General features: G+C 33.9%; 1 protein-coding gene across 1 annotated transcript; it reads left to right on the top strand.

Annotated features, from left to right (window-relative positions):
• Nucleotides 1-6,831: 6,831 nt before the first annotated feature.
• On the top strand, nucleotides 6,832-22,864 carry LOC132607295 (protein ZINC INDUCED FACILITATOR 1-like). Its single transcript, XM_060321206.1, has 17 exons — nucleotides 6,832-7,153; nucleotides 13,816-13,856; nucleotides 14,230-14,290; nucleotides 14,371-14,473; nucleotides 14,597-14,699; nucleotides 15,516-15,569; nucleotides 15,673-15,735; nucleotides 18,763-18,812; nucleotides 18,958-19,033; nucleotides 19,297-19,512; nucleotides 20,644-20,731; nucleotides 21,175-21,260; nucleotides 21,344-21,451; nucleotides 21,904-21,948; nucleotides 22,029-22,117; nucleotides 22,391-22,467; nucleotides 22,563-22,864. Exons 1-16 carry the CDS (start codon nucleotides 6,997-6,999, stop codon nucleotides 22,449-22,451), a joined length of 1,401 nt encoding a protein of 466 aa, XP_060177189.1. The 5' UTR covers nucleotides 6,832-6,996; the 3' UTR covers nucleotides 22,452-22,467; nucleotides 22,563-22,864.
• The last annotated feature ends 1,907 nt before the right edge of the window (nucleotides 22,865-24,771 follow it).

The following is a 24,771-nucleotide window of genomic DNA, read 5'->3' as shown; positions in this document are numbered from 1 at the left end:
CTTTATATGATGATTCTGTAAATTGGATAATAGTAAGCAACCTTGTTAAGCAGGTGATGTTATAAAAGCAAGTTTACATAACTTCAGATTAACCCACAACTAGTTAATCATCATGTTACTTCAACATATCATGTTCCAGCGACACGATCAAATTAAGTTTGACAAAAGATTCACTAGTTAACGAGTGAAGACTGCTCAATTAGTAAAAGATTCACGAGTTAACCCGTGTATTACCCTTTTTTTTGGGTTTTAGTTTAACCGGTGTTCGAAACTCAGTAGGTCTGATTAATTCAAATTGCTCTTAACAAAGAGAACTTCGTTCTTAAGCTACTCGAGACCTTTGATTAATAATATAAAAATTCTTACCAACTGTGAATGGTTGAACGAGTTAGTATAATCACTTCTTAAATGACTTCGCACTTGACAGTACATAAATTTTATACAGTTTTGTCATTGAAATTGAACTAGAAAGCAAAACACCTTCGTCTTAAGTTAAGGTTCAAAGTGAGAAATGACAAAAATAGTCCCTTATGTTTGATTGTAGGTTCAAAATAATTCCTAAAATAATGTTTTGAACATTTTTGGTCTTTTAAGTTGCCAAAAGTTAACACCTTTGGTCTTTATCAAATATTTAACGAACTATGTCGGTTAGATCCGAAAGGAACTGTAAAAAAAATAAAAATGCGGGAACTCACATTTGGAGGTGCATTTTTTTTATTTTTTTTTGTAGTTTCTGCTTTTTTTTGTCTCTTTCTAGAGTTTGGTATAGTTTTCTAGGTGCAATTTTTGCTATTTTCGGTCTATTTTTTTTTTATCTCTAGTACAGTTTCTTTTGTTACAATTTCTAGGATTTGATGAAACTTTACTAGTGTTTTAAATTAAATCTTAAAAGGACCAAAACTGTTGAAACCATACTTTAGAGACTATTTTAAACTTGCTCCCAAACATTAGGAAGTCCATTTTTGTCATTTTCTCGTTCAAAGTAGCATTTATGTGGAGGGACAATAAAAGGACAAAAAACCTAAACATGCAAGATATTCCTATAATCCTACTACTATTGAAACTATGAGATGAAATCAGTATTTGGATATACTAAAAGCCTTGTAAAAGCCTAAAACCTCCATAAAACCAAGGGAGCTAAAAAATTCAATAGTAGGTGTTTGGACATGCAATTTGAAACCATGAGATGAAATCATCATTTGGACATTCACTTCATCTCATGGTTTGAAATTCTAAATCATCCATAAAGGCATGATTTGGGGTTTCAAATCATGGTTTCAAAATTTTTAAATATAAAACTTGACTCATAAATTTGTGGGATTCACTGGGTATGTTGTTGTTGTTATTGACGACTCATAAATTTATATTTTGCAAAAAAAGACTCATAACTTGGTAGATATTTTTAACAATTACTCTCACCAACTATTTATGTCTACTATGTGGGATGATTATATTAAAGAGTGTTACATTACTATTCATGTTAAATTTTCTTTTTTATTAAACTAAATTTTGATAAATTAATGTTGTATTTTTGAGAAAGGCCTTCTAGCGTATTAATTTTATTATGAACTATGACTTGCTAATTTGATAAGATTGTATAAGAATTGAGAATATTTTGATAGTTTTCACAACTTGTGAATTTTATATAAGGAAAAATACCGCAAAACTAGTCTTATTCCACCTCAAAAGTCCAACGTTCAGTCCCTTCTCAGCCTTTCTTCTGTCAGTGAAATAAACTCAGTAAGTAATATTCTACATAAATATGTTAAATTTGCCATGGTTAATTGATGGTTGAGGTGATGATTAATCATAATTATGCGGGAAAAAGTGTCGAGCATTTATTAGTTTGGTGGTGAACATGGGGCGTGGGTAAGTTTCTTTGGTTGGGGGATAACCTCGGATTTCCATGTAGGCAGTAGGAACACATTATTTTTAGTAAGCGATGTCAATATTTAAATAAGCGATCAAATGAGCAATTTGAATTATAATGATAGTCTATTAAAAAGACAAAATCTAAACTATATATTTGTAATAAAACTAAGCCTTTGAGGATTTATTTAAATATTTGGAATAAAAGAAAGAAAAAAAGAAGAAGAAATATTAGTAATAAAACACAACTAAGTATATTGCTACAACTCTTTTCGACGAGTTTTCACCTTTTACCTCGTTAGGGATGCTTTCTTGAATAAGTCATTTTTTTTTTCATTTTAAGACACCAAAAAGAGCTTTGGCATAGTGGTTTAGTTGATTGTTAAGTGTGAGAAAATTAAGTTTGATTTCTTATGACCTTGATTTTTTTATTTTTTTTAACAAATGAGGCTAATAAATGTAAGACATATACATTTAAGCAGAGGCTCGAACCCCTAACTGTGATTAAGCGAATGATGTGTTTGACCGATTGGACTAGGAAATGCATAACATACACTTAGTGCCAATTTATAGACCTCTACATTATTTCTTATTTTTGCATAATGTATATTTAGTATAATTTTCCGATCAAGCAGTGTCGAGTGACACTGATTGACCTAAGGTGGTTCTGCTCCTGGATGTAGGTGCAATAAGTAAGTCATCCTTAATTTCTTTTAACAAAAAGGGGAAAAGAGAGGAACTTTCAAAGTAAATTATCTTCCTAACTGTTGTTATTACTTCTTTGCATTGAGTTTCTTGTTTCATCCACTGATTGGCTGATAAATTGTGAAACATAACCAACGACAACAACATACCCAGTGTGATCTCATAAGTGGGGTCTGGGGAGAGTGGTGTGTACGCAGACCTTACCCCTATCTTTGTCGGGTAGAGAGGCTGGTTCCGATAGACCCTCAGGCTCATATTGTGAAACATAACTATATCCGAATATGACTTTAGGTTTTTGGCATGCCTTCACTTGTTTATCGGAAAATGGGTGCGTGAAAACTATGGTAGCAATAATATTTTGAAACTCTTTCCTTCTGATCTATTACCGGAGCTGCAACACATGCTTATTCTGTTACCCCAAAAATATGAAACACAATGGAAAGTGAATCTCTCCGGTGCCCAGGTAATTTTCCCATACTTTGCAAGATGGTATTATCTAAATTGCTAACTAGCTGTTGTGTTGTGTTGATCGAAAGTATAGGAAAAAAAATCCAACTATAGTAATTGCTGTGGCTTCTAAACTCTTTCTTTATTAATTATCCTAACACAGATTTCAAGCTTCATTTTGGTAAACTGTGGACTTACAAAGGTTAGGCTTCAAATACAGAATGGTGCCTTTGGTGGATAGCAAAGATCTGTTGCACATTGGGTTATATCCCCCTGCGTGGCTTTATATGTTTGAGTCCAGATAGTATTTATTACGGGAGTCACCATATTAAGGTAATTTGCACCACCACTATATTGAGGGAGTGTATGACTTTGATATCACACTTGTCGCAATCTAAGACCGCGACACATATTATCTGCTCTAGCCCCTCAGGCCTCACAAAAATTTCCTCGATCCAAAAAGCGCTCGTACCATATAAATTTGTGTTATGTCTTATAAAAATCTTCACTTTCCTCTCTCATTATATTCCGATGTGGGATTCACTTAAGGTATCATATGCACTCCTTTTTTAGAAGCTTGCCAACCTAGATACCTGTCGGTCCTCTGTGACCCGCCGTAGCTTGTCGGTCCGCCCTCCATTATATTATGGATGTCATAATAGTATCCATGAATTTTAACATGTGATTGCAGAAAGATCGCGTGGGTGCATGCGGAAATTAATGGTCTTTGCATTTCATGGTAGGGACTAAATTGAAACATTCTTTTACTTCACGTGTAATTCAGTAGATCTTGCTTTCAGAAAAAGACTTGGAACAACAACTGGTGGCCGGTTAGATTCCTTTCTGATCAGATCATCTTAATTTCCAGTACTTATTCAATTCTTTTCTTTTAAACTTGAAACTTTAATTTATGGTTAATTATGAATGAGCATTCAGGATCTTGTAGACCTGATTCTGAGATCATAATATGCTATGTCTAAGGTGAATAGGAAAAACTTCCTTCTAATAAAACAGTAGGCCTAATTACTAACTTAATTGATCATGCTTAATTCTTTTAGTTAGGCAATCTCAGCTTCGTTGGGAAAGTGACAAAAAGAGTGGCTAGAATTAGAGAAGATTCAAAAATTTTAAATACTGAATACAGAGTGGCACTAATCTCTCGGCAAATTAATGGTCCTACTTAATCAATATGAATATATATATACTACTTTATAATTGTTCAACCATATATTTATGGTTAGATGAAATGATGGATGCAAAAAATCATGATATGTCATAAATATTACTGGCCCTACTATAATTTATGTAAACTTTATTATAATATTTAGGAAGTCATATAGTGATACTATTTGTATTTTTGGTTAGAAGAGTCACTGCTCCTACATTCTGGTAGTAAAGTTCATATAGATTATAATAGGACTTGTTAACATGTCGGGAAACATGAGACTCTTTTATATGGTTGTCGATGGAGTATTGGGCTAAAATTTTAATAAAACCAGATTTTACTCATGTTTTATACTTACATAAAAAAAAAAAAAAATCAAATTTCGGTATGCATAAACCATTTTAAACTTCAAGAACTCACTAATAGAGACACCAATCTATACTTACTACTGATACATTTCAGTATGAGAGAATAATTTTTTACATGATTGATGTCTAAAATTTGGAACTTTTTTGGACGTGTTTGAGGTAAGTAGTAGTGTAGTACTCCCTCCGTTCACTTTTACTTATCCAGTATTTTAAAAATAGATTTTCACTTTTACTTGTCACTTTTAGCATATCAAGACAAGATAATTTATTTTTCCTGTTTTACCCATATTATTAAATACTCAATTCAAATCATTTTTCAAATCCAATAAAAATATGCACCAATTAATATGGATACATTGATAAATTAAACACTTCATTTATTATTTCTTAAGAAGTGTGCATAGTCAAAAGTATACAAGTAAAAGTGAACGGAGGGAGTAAGTAATTAATGGTACAAAAATAAAGACTATTTTCTATTATAAAATAGTGGATCTAAACAAGCCAAGCCAATCCATGCTTATTATAATGTTTGAGGCAACTAATCCCAACATAAGATTCTGTATAAGATAATAATATAATGTTTGAGGTTGCATAAGAACAAAGATCTTCATTGTATAACAAATACCGCATTTGGTTGGAAATATCAAATAATTGCATTAGTTAGGTAGAGATTTATGTATTATTTATGCATGAAAAAATGTTAAATAAGAATATAGAGATTTATGTATTATTTATGCATTAAAAAATGTTAAATAAGAATATGGTATTAGCAAACTGTGATTAAGCTATTTAAATTAAAAAATGTACTTCTAAAGTAAGTAATTCATGTATAACACTCTCCGCATTATTAATCACGACATACTACCTTTGTTTTAATTTATGCAATGGTGTTTGACCGGGCACAAAGTTTAAGAATAAACAAAAGACTTTTGGAACTTATGATCTAAAATAAGCTATGAATATTTGTGTGGTTATAATTTCATTAAGGATAAAATGAGAAGTTTAAAGTTAAATTGTCACCAAATATAAAAAAAACGTGTCAATTTTCTTTGGACTGACCTAAAAAGAAAGAGTGTCACATAAATTGGAACGTATAAAATAGTTATCAGAGATGAATTCTCAATTTTGAGTTTATGACTTTGAACTCTAAAAAAACAATTTACAAGATTTCGAATGCATCTTTATACATATTAGATGAATTTCTTAACACAAATACGTGGGTATGTCCAAATTTGTCTCCCCATCTAATAATCACCTTTTTACTAATTTTCTCACATAAATAATTCCAGTATTATAGTAAGCTAAGTATATAATAATCAGGGGTGTTCACGGTTTGGTTACAAACCGATCTAAACCGATAATCAAAACCAAACCGATTAAAGAAATCGATATTTACTTGGGTTAGGTTTTGAATTTTTAAAAACCGATAACATTTGGTTTGGTTTTCGTTTTACTAAAAGCAAACCAAAGAAAAACCCGAACCGAACCGACAAATTTTATACATAATTATATATACACACACACACAAAATATATTAATTTTTATAAATACTTTTTAAGCAAAATTTTATTTATCTCTGACAGGCTAATGAACTTTATACCTTAAGCCAATTTTTAAAAAACAAATCCATGAATTCAAACTCATTTATTCAAAGAAACAACTATATGAGATTTACCTAGATTTAATTTTTGTATTTCTTATAAACTTTATTCACTTAATTAAAATCATAAATCCTAAGACATTTTCTCAATAAAAGGGTAATAACGGATTATAAGTTGGAAAAGGATAGAAAATTCTCTCCTAATTGTAGAAAAAAAACATGAAAGAGATAAATACCGTTAATTTTCTTAAAAATTGAAAAACTGACCCTAACCGACTACAACAAAACCGATGGATATGTATTATATTTGGTTTGGTTTGATTTTAATAATTTTAAAAACCGACTAGACTGATTTGGTTTTGGTTTTAACCCAAAACCGACCCATGAACACCCCTTATTAAAAACTAGTATCAGAAGCCGATCTAGGATTTAAATTTTAGGGGTTCAAGCTTTTAATTTTTTTAGCATTGAACCATTATAATTCTAAAGTTATGGGTTCATATCTACTATTTATTATAATTTTAATAAATTTTTACACATATTTATACCCCGTATCGAAAGTTTGGAGTTGAACCCCTAGTTATATGCCCCATCCGCCTTACTCCAAATATGTACCAAACAATGTGTTAATAAGATCTGAAAATCAATCACATTGATGATAGAATCAAATCGAGTAAAACACAAACAGTACTACCGCGTCATATTCACATGCAACGTGGGCTAAACAACAAAAAGTATGACAGTGACGTTTCTAACTACTCAAAATATTCAATATTAACCTGAAGGGTGATGCCAAATTCCTGAAGATGAAGAATTACTATTGAGAGAAAATTAATTAGGAAATGGGAGAAAACAGAGAGCCATTATTGTTGAAGAAAGAAGAAGAAGAAGAATATTATGAGGATTGTCCTGGCTGTAAAGTTGAACGGATTAAATGCTCAGATTCCAGTGTTCCTATTAAGCACGTCTTCTTCATCTTCATCGTTACTTTATGTGCAGGTTTTTCTCACTCCCTCTACCTAACTTATGACTTTTTCTTAAATTTGAAGGGAGCTTCTCTCCCCCCCCCCCCCCTCTATAACAACATTTCACTCTAACAAATTAATAATCACGTTTTATGTGGAATCAATCTTTCATGTCATGTTATACTCCCTCTGTTCCAATTGATACGACACACTTTTTTTGGTCGGTCTGTTATGTTATGTTATACCTATCATCACATGTTAAAATTTAAGTGATATTCTCATATGTTTTTTACACTGTGACTCCATATAATCTTCATTAATGCTACAAGTACCACTTTATGTTTGCTTTTGTTAAACTTAAACTGGCTACAAACTCTATTTTGTTCAACAGAGCTTTTCCTGAACATAATTATAAGAGTGTGTCATGGAAAACAAAAACTGGAACCATCAGTGCCAAAAAGTTGTATCTACTTGTTATTTCTATGGTCAAAGGAGGAATGCCTTTGATTATGTTTTCTCGAAGTTGAAACTTCTTTTAATAATAGTAAATGTCTATATTGTTAAAAAGAAAAATGAACCGACCAATTTCCAAAATGAAACAAAACTTGTCCTTTACCTCCATAAACCGAGTTAACTAGTGAAGTATCTTTTCCTGGGATAGAGACAATTGATTAAATAATATGGTCAGAAATATGCAAGAAATTTGGTGATATGGCCTTGCCTGGGAACAATATAAACACAAAATTAAAAAGTTACGCTACCTAAATTTTATTGGGCAGAGTGTTAATAAGATTTCAGAAACCAAGAAAATTCGAGAAATTCTAAGCTAATTCAGGAGCTTTTACAGAGAAGGCTCGAGAAGGAAGCTCAAGGGTTGGGGATAAGAAGAGATGGAATAGAAATGTAGAGAATAGAAATCATAACACTTTTCATTAATGATCTGTTATACATTGATACAAGTATTTATAGCATACACAACTTCCCAATTTCAGTTACAACTAACTAACTCTAACCAACTAACAGTTGACTTGGGCTGCTAACTAACTTCTAACTGATTCTGTTGAGCTGGTTTTGCTGAGCTGGCATTTCTAATTACTTGGGTTGCTAACTAACTTCTAACTGATTCTGTTGAGCTGGTTTTGCTGAGTTGGCATTTCTAATTACTTGTATCAATACTCCCATCCAAAAGAGATCCTTGTCCACAAGGATCAAACTGAGGAAACCTGGTTTTGAGAACATCAAAGAATTCCCAAGTAGCTTGATCAGCTGGTAAATCAGTCCATTTCACCAACACTTGAGCAACAGCCTTGTTGCCTCTTTTCACCATTCTTCTTTGTAGTACAGATTCAGGTATAGGGCAATGGGGATTGGCAATATCAGGACAAGGGGGGTAAGTGATTTGGTCAGGTACTGCAAAGCATTTCTTGAGTAAGGATACATGTACTGTGGGATGGATTTTGACAGAAGGTGGAAAGAGGAGAGTATATGCTACTTGGCCAACCTTCTTAAGAATCTGAAATGGACCATAGTATTTGGAAGCTAGTTTATGGAAAGGTTGAGAGGTGATAGTGGATTGTTTATAGGGATGCACCTTGAAGTAAACCCAATCTCCAATAGAAAATTGTCTGTCACTTCTATGAGAATCAGCCTGTTGCTTCATTCTTAGTTGAGCTCTCATTAGATGATGTTTGAGCAACTGTAGTTTTAATTCTCTTTGTATCAAGGTGCTGTCAACTTCAGCAGATGCAGATTCTCCAGGCAAATAAGGAAGATGGAGAGGTGGGGGTCGACCATATAAGGCCTCATATGGGGTAGTTTGGATTGCTGAATGGTGTGAAGTGTTATACCAGTATTCAGCCATAGGTAAGCAAGAAAGCCAATCAGTATTTCCCTCAGTACAAAAACACCTCAAATATGTTTCTAAGCATCTGGTTAGCACCTCAGTCTGTCCATCAGATTGAGGATGATAAGCTGTGGATGTATTCAACTGAACGCCTTGTAATGAAAAGAGTTCTTGCCAGAAGGAACTCAAGAATGCAGCGTCTCTGTCACTTGTGATAGTATCAGGCAACCCATACAATCTCACTATCTCATCTAAAAATGCCTTAGCTACAGATTGAGCTGTGTATGGATGCTTTAGAGGTATGAAATGGCCATATTTACTTAACCTGTCAACAACTACTAGAATCACCTCATATCCCTTACATTTAGGGAGGCCATCTATAAAATCCATGCTGATTTGTGACCATACAACATCAGGAATTGGCAACGGTTGTAGTTAGCCAGGGTAAGCTGCTAAGTCAGCCTTACTCTTTTGGCAAGTGTCACACCTGAGCACAAAATTCTTCACATCAGTTCTAATGCCCTTCCAATAGAAAAGGGTCAGTAATCTCTTTAGGGTAGCATCAACACCCGAATGACCACCATGAGAAGAAGCATGCCATAACTTGATGATATCATTCCTCAAGGTCTGCACTTTACCAATCACTAGTCTTCCCTTCCTTCTAAGCTGATTGTGAGACCAAGTGAACTGGGATGAAACAGTAGGATTTGCCATTAACTGCTCAATTAGGAGTTTAAGTTCCCCATCCGAGGTCCAACTGTCTTCTATAGCTTGAAGTAACTCAGAATCCACTGATGAAACCACCATAACCAAGAGTTCAGCCCCTGATACTCTAGATAAAGCATCTGCAACTTTATTTTCTACCCCCTTCTTGTACTCAATGACATAGTCAAAAGGCATCAATTTAGTGAGCCACATTAATTGAGAATTGGTATGTAGTTTTTGTTCCATCAGATACTTCAATGCTCTTTGATCTGTCCTGATAATGAACTTTTGCCCCAATAAGTATTGAGACCACTTGGTCACAGCATGAACTATAGCCAACAATTCTCTGTCATAGACAGATAGTGCAGCATGCCTTAGTGATAAAGCCTTGCTGATGAAAGCTATAGGGTGGCCTTGTTGCATCAAAACTGCTCCAATACCATAACCACTTGCATCAGTCTCCACCACAAAAGTTAGGTTGATGTCAGGCAAGGCCAATACAGGTGCATCAGTCAAGGCAATCTTCAATTTGTTTAATGCATCAGTAGCTTGTGGTGTCCATTTGAAACTGCCCTTTTTGAGAAGATCAGTTAATGGTTTACAAATGACACCAAAACCTTGAATGAATCTTCTATAGTACCCAGCCAACCCTATAAAACCCCTCAACTGTTTGAGATTTGTAGGAACTGGCCAATTTCTAACAGCTTCAACTTTTTGTGGATCAGTGGAGACCCCCTCCTCCGTAATGAAATGTCACAGATACTCAATTCTCTGGACCCCAAAGAAACATTTACTATTTTTGGCAAACAGTTGGTGTTTAAGCATCTCCTGGAAAACAGCTCTCAAGTGAACCAAATGGTCCTCCCAACATCTACTATAGATCAAAATGTCATCAAAAAATACTAGAACAAACTTCCTTAAGAAGGCATGAAATACTGAGTTCATAAGCCCTTGGAATGTAGCAGGTGCATTTGATAAACCAAAGGGCATGACAAGATACTCAAAATGACCAGAATGGGTTCTAAAAGCAGTTTTTGGAATATCTTCAGTTGCCATTCTTAATTGATGATATCCAGACCTAAGATCTATCTTAGAAAAAATCTTGGATCCCCCCAATTCATCCAGCAAATCCCCCACAATAGGAATAGGAAATTTGTTCTTTATAGTGGCCTTATTCAAATCTCTATAGTCCACACATAGTCTCCAAGTTCCATCTTTCTTTCCTACTAGAACTACTGGAGCAGCAAAAGGACTACAACTAGGTTGGACAATCCCTTGATCTAACATCTGATTCACTAAAGACTCAATAATATCCTTTTTTACAGATGGATATCTATATGGTCTTTTATTAATTGTCTTAGTACCTTGATGTAAAACCACCCTATGATCAAACACACCTCTGGATGGGGGCAGTTGTGTTGGTTCCTCAAATAGTCTTTTGAATTCAACTAACAGACTAGTTAATCCAGGGTTTTGCTCAGTGTTTGACTCAGTGTCACACTTAGCCTCTAAAGCATACCATTGAACCTCATTACACATGGTAGGAACCAACTGAATCATACAAAGTTGTGAATGATTACCTGAGAATTTTGTCAGATTTGTCCTCTCGAACTTAGAATTTGTCTACCGGCACCCCTTAAGACATGCTTTTTGCCGTTGTATAGAAACTACATTGTTAGATTCCTGAAGTTCATCTTTATGTCTCCTAATGTTAGGAGCCATTGAACTCCTAGAACCACACCACATGAACCCAAGGGTAATAGCAAAAAATCAACAGAGAATTCAGCCCCTTGTAAGAGCCAAGAAATTCTGCACATTTTGTCAACCTTCATATCTCCATTTGTTGTAGCTACCGATTGATGTATGGTTTGTGTAATAGGGCATCCCTGTTGTTTTGCAAGGTTGGAATCCATGAAATTGTGTGAACTGCCAGTGTCAACTAAAATGTGTAATGGTTTCTTTGCATGATAACCAGTTACCTTTAGTGTTCTGTAGCCCAAGTAGTGCATGGATGGAAATCTCCATATGCTCAGTTGTTTGTTGAGGTTCCATATCTGGTATCACCACTCCTTGTGTTTCCTCATGTTGCAACTGTTCCTCCTCTATTTGTTCCTCCAGTTCCAAGACATACAACTGCTTGTTATTTTTGCACCTATGTCCAAAGACATACTTTTCATCACAAGATAAACACAACCCTTTTGCCCTCTTTTCATCCATTTCCTCATGACTCAATCTCCTTCTGTTGACCCCCTTCTGAGAATAAGATGCTACATTGATAGGAGTTGGTAAAACTGGTTTGTTTTGCCCCTTCTTCTCCATGAACCTTCTTGTGGAGTTCATGTTATTGGTTGGAACAGTACCAACTTGTCTAACAGCTTGAAGGTAAGCCTCTTCCATTCTAGCAGTCTTGTACACTTGTGATAGTGTCGTTGGGTTGGAAATATTTACTGCAATATTTAATTCTGGTTTCAGTCCTCCTAAAAAATAACTGATAGCATTTTCTTGTGAAAGATCCACCTTGGTTATGTGTCTTTCAAATACTGACTGATAATCCTTCAAACTTCCTGTTTGCTTGATTTTCTTAATCTCCTCCATAGGGTCATCAAAGTCATTGCCAAATCTCTCAACTAGGGCCATAACATATTCATTCCATTTAGCTGGTCGCAAATATTGTCTATATCCTATGTTACTCGGACTCTTCAAAAATGGACACGGGTGCGTGTCGGATCCTCCAAAAGTAGTGCATTTTTGAAGGATCCAACACGGGTGCGGCATCATTTTTGGAGAGTCCAAGTAACATAGTCTATATCTCATGAAAGACAAATGCCACTGAATGGCTTCCCCTTCTAATTGCAGTGCTGCTACTCCAATTTTCTCATTTGCTTGTACCCCCTCCATTGAGAAAAACTGGTCAATTTTGAACAACCAAGATTTTAAGTCCTCACCTGAAAATTTCAAGAATTCCATTCTTGACCATCGATGGAAACTTGAAGTGTGATGGTTATTGAAATTGATAGGACTGTCATCTCTTTGCAATTGACTCTTGTCCCCTTCTGGTCTTTCACCAGAACTCTTTTCTGCAGAGGGTCCTTCCCTTTGTTCTACTGGTGATTTATCCCTTCGAGTACCATTTGCAGCTGAGATTTGATCACGCAATTCAATCACTGTTTGATCCAACTTCTTCAAATTTGATACTTCTCCTGTAAGGGTTCCCATTTCCCCTATTATCCTTTGCATCATTTCACGTAATTCTCCCATTTCTGTAGAAGAATTATCACTGCTGCTGTCGCCAATTGCCCTGTTTCCCTTCGCCATTAATGCCAAGGACTCAGTAGCTCTGATACCACTGTTAATAAGATTTCAGGAACCAAGAAAATTCGAGAAATCCTAAGCTAATTCAGGAGCTTTTACAGAGAAGGCTCGAGAAGGAAGCTCAAGGGTTGGGGATAAGAAGAGATGGAATAGAAATGTAGAGAATAGAAATCATAACACTTTTCATTAATGATCTGTTATACATTGATACAAGTATTTATAGCATACACAACTTCCCAATTTCAGTTACAACTAACTAACTCTAACCAACTAACAGTTGACTTGGGCTGCTAACTAACTTCTAACTGATTCTGTTGAGCTGGTTTTGCTGAGCTGGCATTTCTAATTACTTGGGTTGCTAATTAACTTCTAACTGATTCTGTTGAGCTGGTTTTGCTGAGCTGGCATTTCTAATTACTTGTATCACAGAGTGACCAAATACCTGTGCAGGTAGAAGGTAGCGTATATTCTGTGAAATAATTGCGCAGAAATACCATTGTAAAGGCAGTATAATGTTACGTAAAGAAGTACTATATCATTTTGTTACTTATAAGACATATACAAAGATGAAATATGCAGGCATGTTTGGACCTCCCTACCACATAATCTCTTAAAATTTGTTGATCATCTTCATCTTCAATTGGTAGAGCTTCTGGACTATGATTATGTGTTTGGGAGACCACTCTAAAACATGTTCTGCTTGTACTAGTGACATTTTATTATCCTAGCATTAGTTCTGGTCTCGCATAAACACGTTGTCAGTTGAAAGAAATTGTGAAGCTTTATTCCTTAAGAGGTTAGCACTAACCTACTTTCTTTCTAACATCTTTTTGCAGCTTTGCCGATATCATCTCTGTTCCCTTTCCTCTATTTTATGGTAAATATCCACTATACTAAGTTTTAGTGACTTACTCTCACATTCTTCAGGTTTTCTCTAACATGATACTTCATGTATATATTATATTTGTCTTCACTCAGGTACTAAAACATACTTTTCTTCTATCTAGGACATCATTTATAAATCATTAACCATAAAGTGTTATTGTATTAACGTATCTTTGTTGAAGGAAATATAGAAATAAGTTGCTTGTAGGCTCTCTATGAAACCATCTATATGACTATATCCTAATAGAAATTCGGTTCCATCTTATCCATAAGATAGCTCTGTTCTTCTGTTTATTTTGCTATTTTTCCACCTGTTTAGCATCTAGATTAAGGTTATGCCGATATCAACATTCTGATTCCTGTAGGTAAGAGATTTTCACATTGCGGATAGGGAGGAAGATATTAGTTACTACGCTGGATATGTAGGTTAGCTTCATTTCCTCGGTCCTTCTGATTACATGTTTTTTCAGGAGTTTTCATATCTTATATGTCTATATTTCTTGAAGGTTCTTCATTCATGTTGGGAAGAGCTTTGACATCTATTCTTTGGGGAATGATTGCTGATCGTTATGGCCGAAAACCAGTTGTCATTATCGGGACAATTACAGTGTTAGTACGGCTGGTTAACTACTGTCCTGGTTCATAAGATTTTATTTCACAGAAGTTTAGCTTAATTCAATTCCTAAACATTTCACTAAATTTTTTTCTTCTTTAATGATAAATCAACTACAGGGTTATCTTCAATGCACTCTTTGGCCTTAGTACGAACTTTTGGATGGCTATTGGTATGAGGTTTCTCCTAGGCAGCTTGTGTGGAATAATTGGAACTATGAGGGTAGACCTTTGTTGCTACTTGATGAAAAGTTTTGTATCAGTTATAAGTGCTATCTTTTTCTGCGATTGACATCTTGATTTGCATGGTTAAAATGCATATATTATTTTCTATCTTATTTAGTCCTGGAGAGGGCTTCGTGTTGTTCCAAGGTGATAGTTCCCCTTGTTGGGTTAAATATAATGTCATAAGCTAGTCGATTTCCTAGTATTCATCTCTTTCTCCTTGTGGAAAAAAATTCTTAAGATTGTTTCATATAAAAGTCAGGATGTTTTTCTATAGTTTATTACAATACTTTAGCACATTATAAAAGTAAGGTAGCATAGGTCTAACTACAAGCTATTTGTTTAGTTACTCATCTTTTTAAGAAGTTAATAATCTATTGATGAACCCCCAGCATATAAGCTGTATATAAAGAATAGAGAATCTTACAGAAAAAACATGCTACAAAGAACAGTGAATGTTTTCTAGTCTCTATTGTCTTGTTAGTTCTTTCTTTTCTTGTTCTCTGATGTTCATAAAGAATAGAGAATCTTACAGAAAAAACATGCTACAAAGAACAGTGAGTGTTTTCTAGTCTCTATTGTCTTGTTAGTTCTTTCTTTTCTTGTTCTCTGATGTTCATAAAGAATAGAGAATCTTACAGAAAAAACATGCTACAAAGAACAGTGAGTGTTTTCTAGTCTCTATTGGCTTGTTAGTTCTTTCTTTTCTTGTTCTCTGATGTTCATGTAATAGATTTACCCATTTATAGCTGGATTGTTTTCCAATTTATTAGTTGTTTAACTTGAAAATATTCTTCACTTGCAAATTTTCCAGGCATATTCTTCTGAGATATGCCGAAAAGAATACCATTCTTTGGGGCTATCTGCTGTGAGTTGCTTCTCTCCCTCTCTTGTCTCTCTTTTCTTTAATGATATTTTTCATTTCATAATCTTGGAAAGCCTAAACAACAATGATTATCTATTTAATTTAGGTAAGCACATCATGGGGCATTGGCTTGGTTATCGGTCCTGCTATTGGAGGTTATCTTGCACAGGTACATATAGTTTCCCCTGGTATAATTCTTTGTCAACGTTTTACTCTAGTGAAAACTGAAGAACCAATCGGAAAGTACTTTTAAACTAGGTATTCCGTTAAACTGGATTTCAGTGTATGGTTTTCCAGAAAAAAATTACTAATCTAATACATTTTATCTGTGGCTTTAACTTAATGTTTGGTGAAGTGCCGTGATTTTTTTCTCTCTAAATCACCTGAATTATGTCCAAATTGTATAGATCAGGAAATAATAAGCTGACTTGATTCATATAAGATATTGAACTACATTCACATAATATTACTACTACTTAGAAGAGGGAGTTTGGTCGTCCCTCTTCCTCATAGTTGATGGGCCCCATAAAAAAAAACTTTTGGGCCCTATATTAAATAGACCATAAAAAAAAATGTAAAAAACATAAATTGTGAATCCCATATATATTAAGCAACAACTAATATTTAAAAAAAAAGCGGGCCCCATATTAAACACCATGCGTATTCGTAGCAAACACTAATATAATAAAGTTTTAAATACGGAGCATAAACTAAAAAATTGTGGATCCCATATATATTAAACAACAACTAATATTTAAAAAAAAAGTGAGCCCCATATTAAACACCGTGCGTATTCGTAGCAAACACTAATATAATAAAGTTTTAAATATGGAGCATAAACTACAATATTATATTAGTCGTATTTTGAACATAGTATGGGCCTGTTTTTTTTTTTATGGGCCTGTTTAAAAAGGGTGCAGACTTTGTATTCTTAGCAAACACTAATATAATAAAGTTTTAGATACGGAGCACAAATTACAATGTTATATCAATCGTGTTTTGAACATAGTACATATAAATACGAACATAGTATCCCATATTGACAAAATCAAGTAATATATATAAAAAAAAAGGTGCAGACTTTGTATTCTTAGCAAACACTAATATAATAAAGTTTTAGATACGGAACACAAATTACAATGTTATATCAATCGTGTTTTGAACATAGTACATATAAAAAAATAAATTGGGCCCCATATTAAACAGGCCCATAAAAAAAAAATTGTAAAAAAAATAAATTGTGGGCCCCATATATATTAAACAACAACTAATATTAAAAAAAATGTAGGCCCCATATTAAACACCATCCAGTATTAAAAAAAAAGGTGGAACCCACCACATCCAAACTCATGGGAAAAAAAAAAGTGAACCCCATATTAACAAAATCAAGTAATATTAAAAAAAAAAAAAAGTGAATCCCATATTAAAAAAACAAACAATGTTAAAAAAAATTGTGGGCCCCATATTAAATACCGAGCGTATTCGTAGCAAACACTAATATAATAAAGTTTTAAATACGGAGCACAAACTACAATGTTATATTAATCGTGTTTTGAACATAGTATCCCATATTGACAAAATCAAGCAATATATAAAAAATAAAAATGAATCCCATATTAAAAAAATAAACAATGTCAAAAAAAAAAGTGCAGACTTTGTATTCTTAACAAACACTAATATAATAAGTTTTAGATACGAAACACAAATTACAATGTTATATCAATCGTGTTTTGAACATAGTATATATATATATATATATATAAATTGGGCCCCATATTAAACAGGCCCATTAAAAAAAAATTGTCGGCCCTATATATATTAAACAACAACTAATATTAAAAAAAAAATGTGGGCCCCATATTAAACACCATCCAGTATTAAAAAAAAAAAAGTGGAACCCACCACATCCAAACTCACGGGAAAAAAAAAGTGAACCCCATATTAACAAAATCAAGCAATATTAAAAAAAAAAAAATCGTGGGCCAATATTAAACACCGTGCGTATTCGTAGCAAACACTGATATAATAAAGTTTTAAATACATAGGACAAATTACAATGTTATATTAATCGTGTTTTGAACATAGTATCCCATATTGACAAAATCAAGCAATATATAAAAAAAAAATATAAAAAAATGAATCCCACATTGTGGGCCCCATATTAAACACCATCCAGTATTAAAAAAAAAGTTGAACCCACCACATCCAAACTCATTGGAAAAAAAAAGTGAACCCCATATTAACAAAATCAAGCAATATTGGAAAAAAAAAGTGAATCCCATATTTAAAAAACAAACAATGTTAAAAAAAAATGTGGGCCTCATATTAAACACCATGCGTATTCGTAGCAAACACTAATATAATAAAGTTTTAAATACGGAGCACAAATTATAATGTTATATTAATCATGTTTTGAACATAGTATCCCATATTGACAAAATCAAGTTGTTATGTTCACTAAATATACTTAAAATATTTATATTTTAAAATTAGATAGAATTTAATACAAAAGACAACATGACAAGTAAAATGAGCTAAACCGAGAATATTTACTAAAAAATTAAAAAATAATATTTTTTCGTTTAGATAGAAAATCAATTTCTACAACAAGTCTTCTCTTTTAAAAATATTAATAAATTTGCCGATTTTGTATTCGTAGCAAACATTAATATAATAAAATTTTATATACGGAGCACAAACTACAATGTTATATTAATCATATTTTAAACATAACATATACTCTCTTCTCTATATATATATATATATATATAAATATATATAATTACTATTCAAAGACAATTACATATACATAGATGCACTATAATCTAAAGTGTTGGGCGCACGGGCATAAGCCGTCTAGTTTAGTGAAGAAATGGTATTGGTTCATGAATCAATTGAACTTCTTTTCTGCCAAATTTCAGAAAGTAAAAGTTTAGGGGTAGACAACACAACTTTGGGTGCTCTTGTTCAAAGGTTTTATTGTATTTTTATTTTGAGAGACTTGTGCTTTCCTATCATAATATTGCACATTCTTAACTTCTCTTATCCTCGAATTGGAAAGAGCGGAAATCCTATCTCATGTCCAGAACCGGAAACTAAAGTTCTTAGAAGCTTTAAGTTCCTGCTTTTCAATCCTTTTAGAATAATCTCTATTAGTTTTATGAATATAGTTTGCGACTTACACTTTGTGTTCTAGCCTGCAGAAAAATACCCTGGCATATTCTCGAAAGAATCCTTATTCGGGAGGTAAGCAATATCTTGCCTGCTCTGTACCTTTCTTACTCTCAACTCACCATAAATCTAAATTTTGCGTTTGGTGCAATCTGCTTTTTACCTAATACTTTCCTCTCTTGGTGAATTAGAAATTGATGTGTGGTTTCTACCATTGCAGATTTCCTTATTTGTTACCTTGTCTTGTGACATCACTATTTGCATTAGTTGCAACAATAATCTCCTTTTGGCTTCCGGTATGACTTCTGTTCTGAATAATCTTATCTTTTCAAGTGCTATCTATCTCTGTTTCTCCTAATTATCGTTTCTGTTCATATTCTTTCTAGAAGTTATTTTGTGACAATCCGTGGCCAATAAGAATATGCTGATGCTTGAAATGATCTATTTCAATCAATGAGATGAGCTAAAGTTTCTAACGTAGCTAACTTGGCCTAATACGTTGGAGGAACATAGTATATCTGGAGTATTTTCTACGATGACAACGTCTAACACATTGCAGGAAACGCTGCACAAGCATAACAAAACAAATAAAGATCAACATGATCTCCATGATGTTGCAGAAGGACCTACAAATGGTTTAAGTTTGTCTGAGAGCATGAAGCATTCTGAACGCAGAATCCCGAATTCCCAGAAAAGCCTACTTAAGAATTGGCCCTTAGTATCAGCTATTATTGTCTATTGTGTGTTCCAGCTTCATGATATGGCCTATTTAGAGGTATTCTTACTTTTCTTTATGAAGATTTATGTTAATTAGAACTTGATATGTCATCCTCATTATCACATTTCGAATCATGTTCTAATGTGAAAGAAGTTGTTCTCATACTTTAGAGGAAGAAAAACATTTTTTTCTACCTTTCACTTAGTATGCAATTATAAACAAATTCCTCTTTGCTAATACCGAATACGAACTAGTCAAGATCAACTTTTTAGAGTTCTTATACATGGATTACATTTGTTTCTCTTTTTGCTTTGTCTTCTTATATAAGCCAGAATTATCCAGTTTGTTAGGACACACTAACGCACTATGAGATTTTATCAAGATTTGGATTCTTATAGTACAAAGATGATCCGGGGTCTCATAAATTCATAGTAAGTCTGCAGGAAATAATTATTTCTGAAGTGGTAAATTCTCAACATTGACAAATATTTCTAGGGATCAAGTTTGCTTGCCTCCATGGATAAAATTGCTCTTTTAGCATTAGTGGTTGAGGGAATGTAGAATCTACACGGTATCTCGATCTACATCTATGGAAAATGTAAAAGGTTGTAAGTATGTTATTTGTTTGTGATTAGAGTTCCCACCTATGAAAACCGTTAAAAACATATGTGACGTTGATCGTTTGTTTGCCTTGACATATCCGTGTCAAATGTGTGACATGATATAAGTACTTTGTGCAAATTCTTCGAAACACGCCAAAAAAATTGCACATAGCTATGTTTCAATATGGAACTGTAAATGAGTCCACTGTTCAGGTATTCACCTGCAAATGCGTCCACGTAACATAGTTAAAACCTTTGGAGTTACATTAGATTGATTTCTCTCAACACCTGGAATTAGCAGACATGCACTTAATAATAGTTATGAATTTGAAATTGTGCATCTGATCATCTTCAATATTTCTTTTTCATTCTCTTGGGTACTGTAATAGTTTGGTCATTCTAGCATTCTAGGGAGCTTAATAACTGATGGTTGACAGACATCATCAAACTTTATAACGATAGTCAATTTGAACTTAGTTTTCATGGCCTTGGTCTTGTTATGGTATCCCTCTCATCAAATTTGATTGTTTCCGTATAAACTTGTATATATATGTGTGTATAATTTATAATCATTCTACTTCTTCAGATATTTTCTCTTTGGGCTGTCAGTCCAAGGAGCCTTGGGGGTTTAAGCTTTACAAGTGCTAATGTTGGACAAGTTCTTGCCATCACAGGTATAAAGACAAAGCTTGAATTTTTCCCAAACTCACGTGCCACGTGTTGTTCTAAAGCTTCTTAGTCCGGTTATTTTGATGATTAAGCATTTCTTTATCGTTCAAGAAATCTCGAAGATATCAATTAAACCATTATATTTGGCCCAGTGGCGAAATCAGAAATTTCGCTGAGGGTGTTCAAGATTCAATATAATATATATAAGTAAAATGTAACATTTGACCTATATAGTATAATTCTCTATATACACATTATATTTTTCTAACGAAGAGTGTTCAACTGACCATATATTAGCCATAAGGTGCTAGAATCAAATTGCAAAAACCCATGCTGATTTTCTCGAAATTCTTTTAAATCTAAGAAAAATACTCCTGGAAACCTTTATTTATTTGATATTCTGGGTTGTATTTAGTAAAGAACATTAATCTCTTTCGTGATCTACCAGGCGTCGGTTTGTTACTCTTCCAGCTGTTTGCTTACCCATCGGTGGAAAGGATTGTTGGGCCTGTCATGATTTCTCGAGTTGGCGCAGTATGCCCCTAGTAGAACTGTTAAATCCCTTCTTCTTCTTTTTTCACTTCTGTTTAGTTTAACTTTTTTGTCTTGATTTTCAGGTTTTAAGCATACCATTGCTGGCAAGCTACCCATATATAGCCCTGTTGTCCGGTTTCTGCCTGTCCATAGCTCTTAACTGCGCATCTGTGTTAAAAAATGTGCTTTCTGTAAGCCTTTTCCTTAGATCATCTTGTTCTTCAGTTTCTCATGTTATTATTGATAGAAAATTCAATAATGCAACCTATGTGAAAATATAGACTCGACATTACCTTTTATTATTTTTCTTCTTATATTTGACATGGTTATTTGACAGTTAGTCTTCATCAAGCACTATGAATATTCACCATTACCAATAATGCAGGATGTAGGAAAGAGAGAGAAACTATTTGGAAACAGAACATTTTACTTTTAGAGATATAGGATTTTTTATATTACCATAGATATATTTCTTTGTAAGAGTTTTTTTCTGAGAGATGTGAGGCTAAATGAGGCATAAATTCAACTCACGTTTATTTCAAGATTTCAACTACCTTTGGATGACTTTTGCAAATTCACGGGGTTAATAAATTTTTGCATGGACTTGTTTGGCCTAAGTGGTTACTTTCATGCATGATCTCAGGTATCAATCACCACCGGATTGCTAATTATGCAGAATAGGGCTGTGGTAACTTCACTTTTCCCATATCTATCTTATTTCTCATTGTATAAAGTTTGTCGAGTGCAAAAAATGTTCTTTAATTTCAGGCACAGGAGCAAAGAGGAGCTGCGAATGGCATTTCTATGTCTTTGATGTCTTTTTCCAAGACAATCGGTCCAGCAGTTGGAGGTTCATTGTATGTTTCCAACTTCTTTCTACTATCTCTTTTCTCTTTACCCTCATTGATATTTAGTCCTTCAGTCATACTTTTGCAGTTTTAGCTCTAGTTTCAGTTTGCTAAATTAGCCAATACGAATAGGAAAGTTGCAATTTGTACTTAAATGCACTTCTGGTTCTGGTTGTTTGCTTGATTAAACCTTGTATGAAATTGTTTTTGTTCTGCACTCATGATTTTCTGTCTATTCAAGATTATTTTTCATCATCACATAATGATCTGCAATATATGCAGATTGTCTTGGGCACAACGGCGTCAAGATGCTGATATATTGCCAGGTAAGCAGGCAAATTAAACCGGACTTGAGCCATGTAATACACTCGCAATTTTATCTATGTTTTTAACTAACCGATGAGATAATGGTTTTTCTCATTTTGGATTTTATTATGCTAATGTTATAATGCAGGTGATCAACTGGTCTTCTTTGTCCTCAATGTGATTGAATTGCTGGGCTTGCTTCTGACCTTCAGACCATTTCTACAAGAGTCTGAAGACAACATTCCTAAGTCAAAATATGCAGAAAGTGCAGATCAAGAAAATGGCCTACAAGAAAGACTCTCACTATCATAGTTGCCTTGAGTTACTAAAACAAGCTACTATATCACAATTCACAAGTCAAATATGCGAACAAGTATTATTTTGCTTAAAAAATAAAATTTTGCAGTATAAATTACGGGTTAACATATTCTCTGTAGAGCATTGATGGTACACCTTCTTGCCATTACTGTTACAAATTAATCTACATCCATAGCGGAGAGGTAAATGTGAAATGTTTAAGTGCATTACAAACTTGAGCCTCACGAATTCTACGTATCTTTTGCGCTTTAACAATCGAGTATGTATAGCTAGGTTGATCAGACCAATCCATATCCAAAAGCAAGTTGGCTCACTAGGGGTCGTTTGGTTTGAAGATATGCAGTATAAAGAGTATAATTAGTTCATAATCACTATATAATTTGTTTATATATGTCACGACCCAATCGGAGGGCCATGACGGGCACCCGGAGCTAACCTACCGAGCACCACAAAACGTACATACATCTCATATCTATACTTGAGTGGCCATTGTGCTAGCTATTATATCTCATAATCTGTAGGGACACAAGCCCGAAAGAGCTATACAAATATATACGTCATCAAAACAGGGCCCATGTATACAAGCTGACAAGGCTGTCAATATAATATAACAAAATACGGACTAAGGAGATCAAAAGACATCTAATTGTGCACATCTGTCTACGAGCCTCTACATGGACTACATAACATAATAAGGATGGGACAGGACCCCGCCATACCCATCTGTACACATGGAACCATACCAACTGATCTGCAGCTCCGAAACTAGTGGAGTGCTCCTGTACAGCGCTGAGAAAATAGCCTATGAGTCAGAATCGTCTCCATGTCTACCTGCAGGCATGAACGCAGCGTCCACAAACAAAAGGATGTCAGTACGAATAATGTACTGAGTATGTAAGACATGAATAACAACATAATAAGAAGATATGGAAAGTAACATGAGATAAGAGAGATAACCTGTACATCTGAATGTCTCTTAAGGCGGAAGTCATGCATGCTTAGCTTTAAAAAAAAAACATTTTCATACATATATAATATAAGTGTTAGTGCTGCGAAACGTGCAGCCTGATCCATAAATGTTGGTGCTGCGGAATGTGCAGCCCGATCCATAAATGTTAGTGCTGCGGAACGTGCAGCCCGATCCATATATCATATCATCCCGCGTCCGGGGTATCATCATACTGTACCCACTACAGTGGTGTGCACAATAGGTGACTATAGCGCGGCTCAGTGTGAGAAAATACACACATATATATCAAGCATACATGAGAGCCCAAATAAAAGCTATAAATCTATTGGAGTGACATAAGGTCGGTAACCTCCGATTATCATTATGGATCGTCATCATTGCTATATTTCACCTTGAAAGAACAATTACCATAAGGTGAGACCAACAACAATAAATAAAATCAATAATCATGAAACAAGCTCAATAATATCATAATGACATCAAAACTATAAGCTTTGGTATCTCTAGAAATGGAATCATCATCATCATGGAGAACACTTATCAATAATATCATAAGAACCTTGAGAATCATGAGTTTCTAGCATTTTTAGGAATAAGAATATTATGGATATCGTGTGTAGGTTCACAACAAATGAATCATGCCTTAAGAAAGAAAGGGTCAGCCTTAACATACCTTGTTGTCTCCTTAACTACTCAACGTCTATCCTCCTGAGCTCATAAATGAAACGCTTATGTGGTCAAACTAAATTAATAAATGAGCTAACGAAAATTGGGCAGCATTTCCCCTTATATCTTCTATTTCCTCCAACTCAAAAACAACTCCCAAAACCACAATAAAAACATCAACAATTCATAATCAAAAGATTACATTCTAATTATACTCAATCCAATCCCAAAACTTCTTTTCATAAACAATCCATAACCACAATTTCAATACAACCCCTTATACATTTGTATAACACACTTTCTCAACATCATTATTATTCCTCAATTATACTCATAACATGATAACAATTATATCTCAAGTTAATTTGCAACTCAAAATATCATCAATCCATATTTGAACTTT

The sequence above is a fragment of the Lycium barbarum genome, chromosome 8 (assembly GCF_019175385.1).
Source record: "Lycium barbarum isolate Lr01 chromosome 8, ASM1917538v2, whole genome shotgun sequence".
Classification (NCBI taxonomy): Eukaryota; Viridiplantae; Streptophyta; class Magnoliopsida; order Solanales; family Solanaceae; genus Lycium; species Lycium barbarum.
The sequence above is the reverse complement of the archived record's forward strand: the minus strand, read 5'-3'. Positions and strand labels throughout refer to the sequence as shown.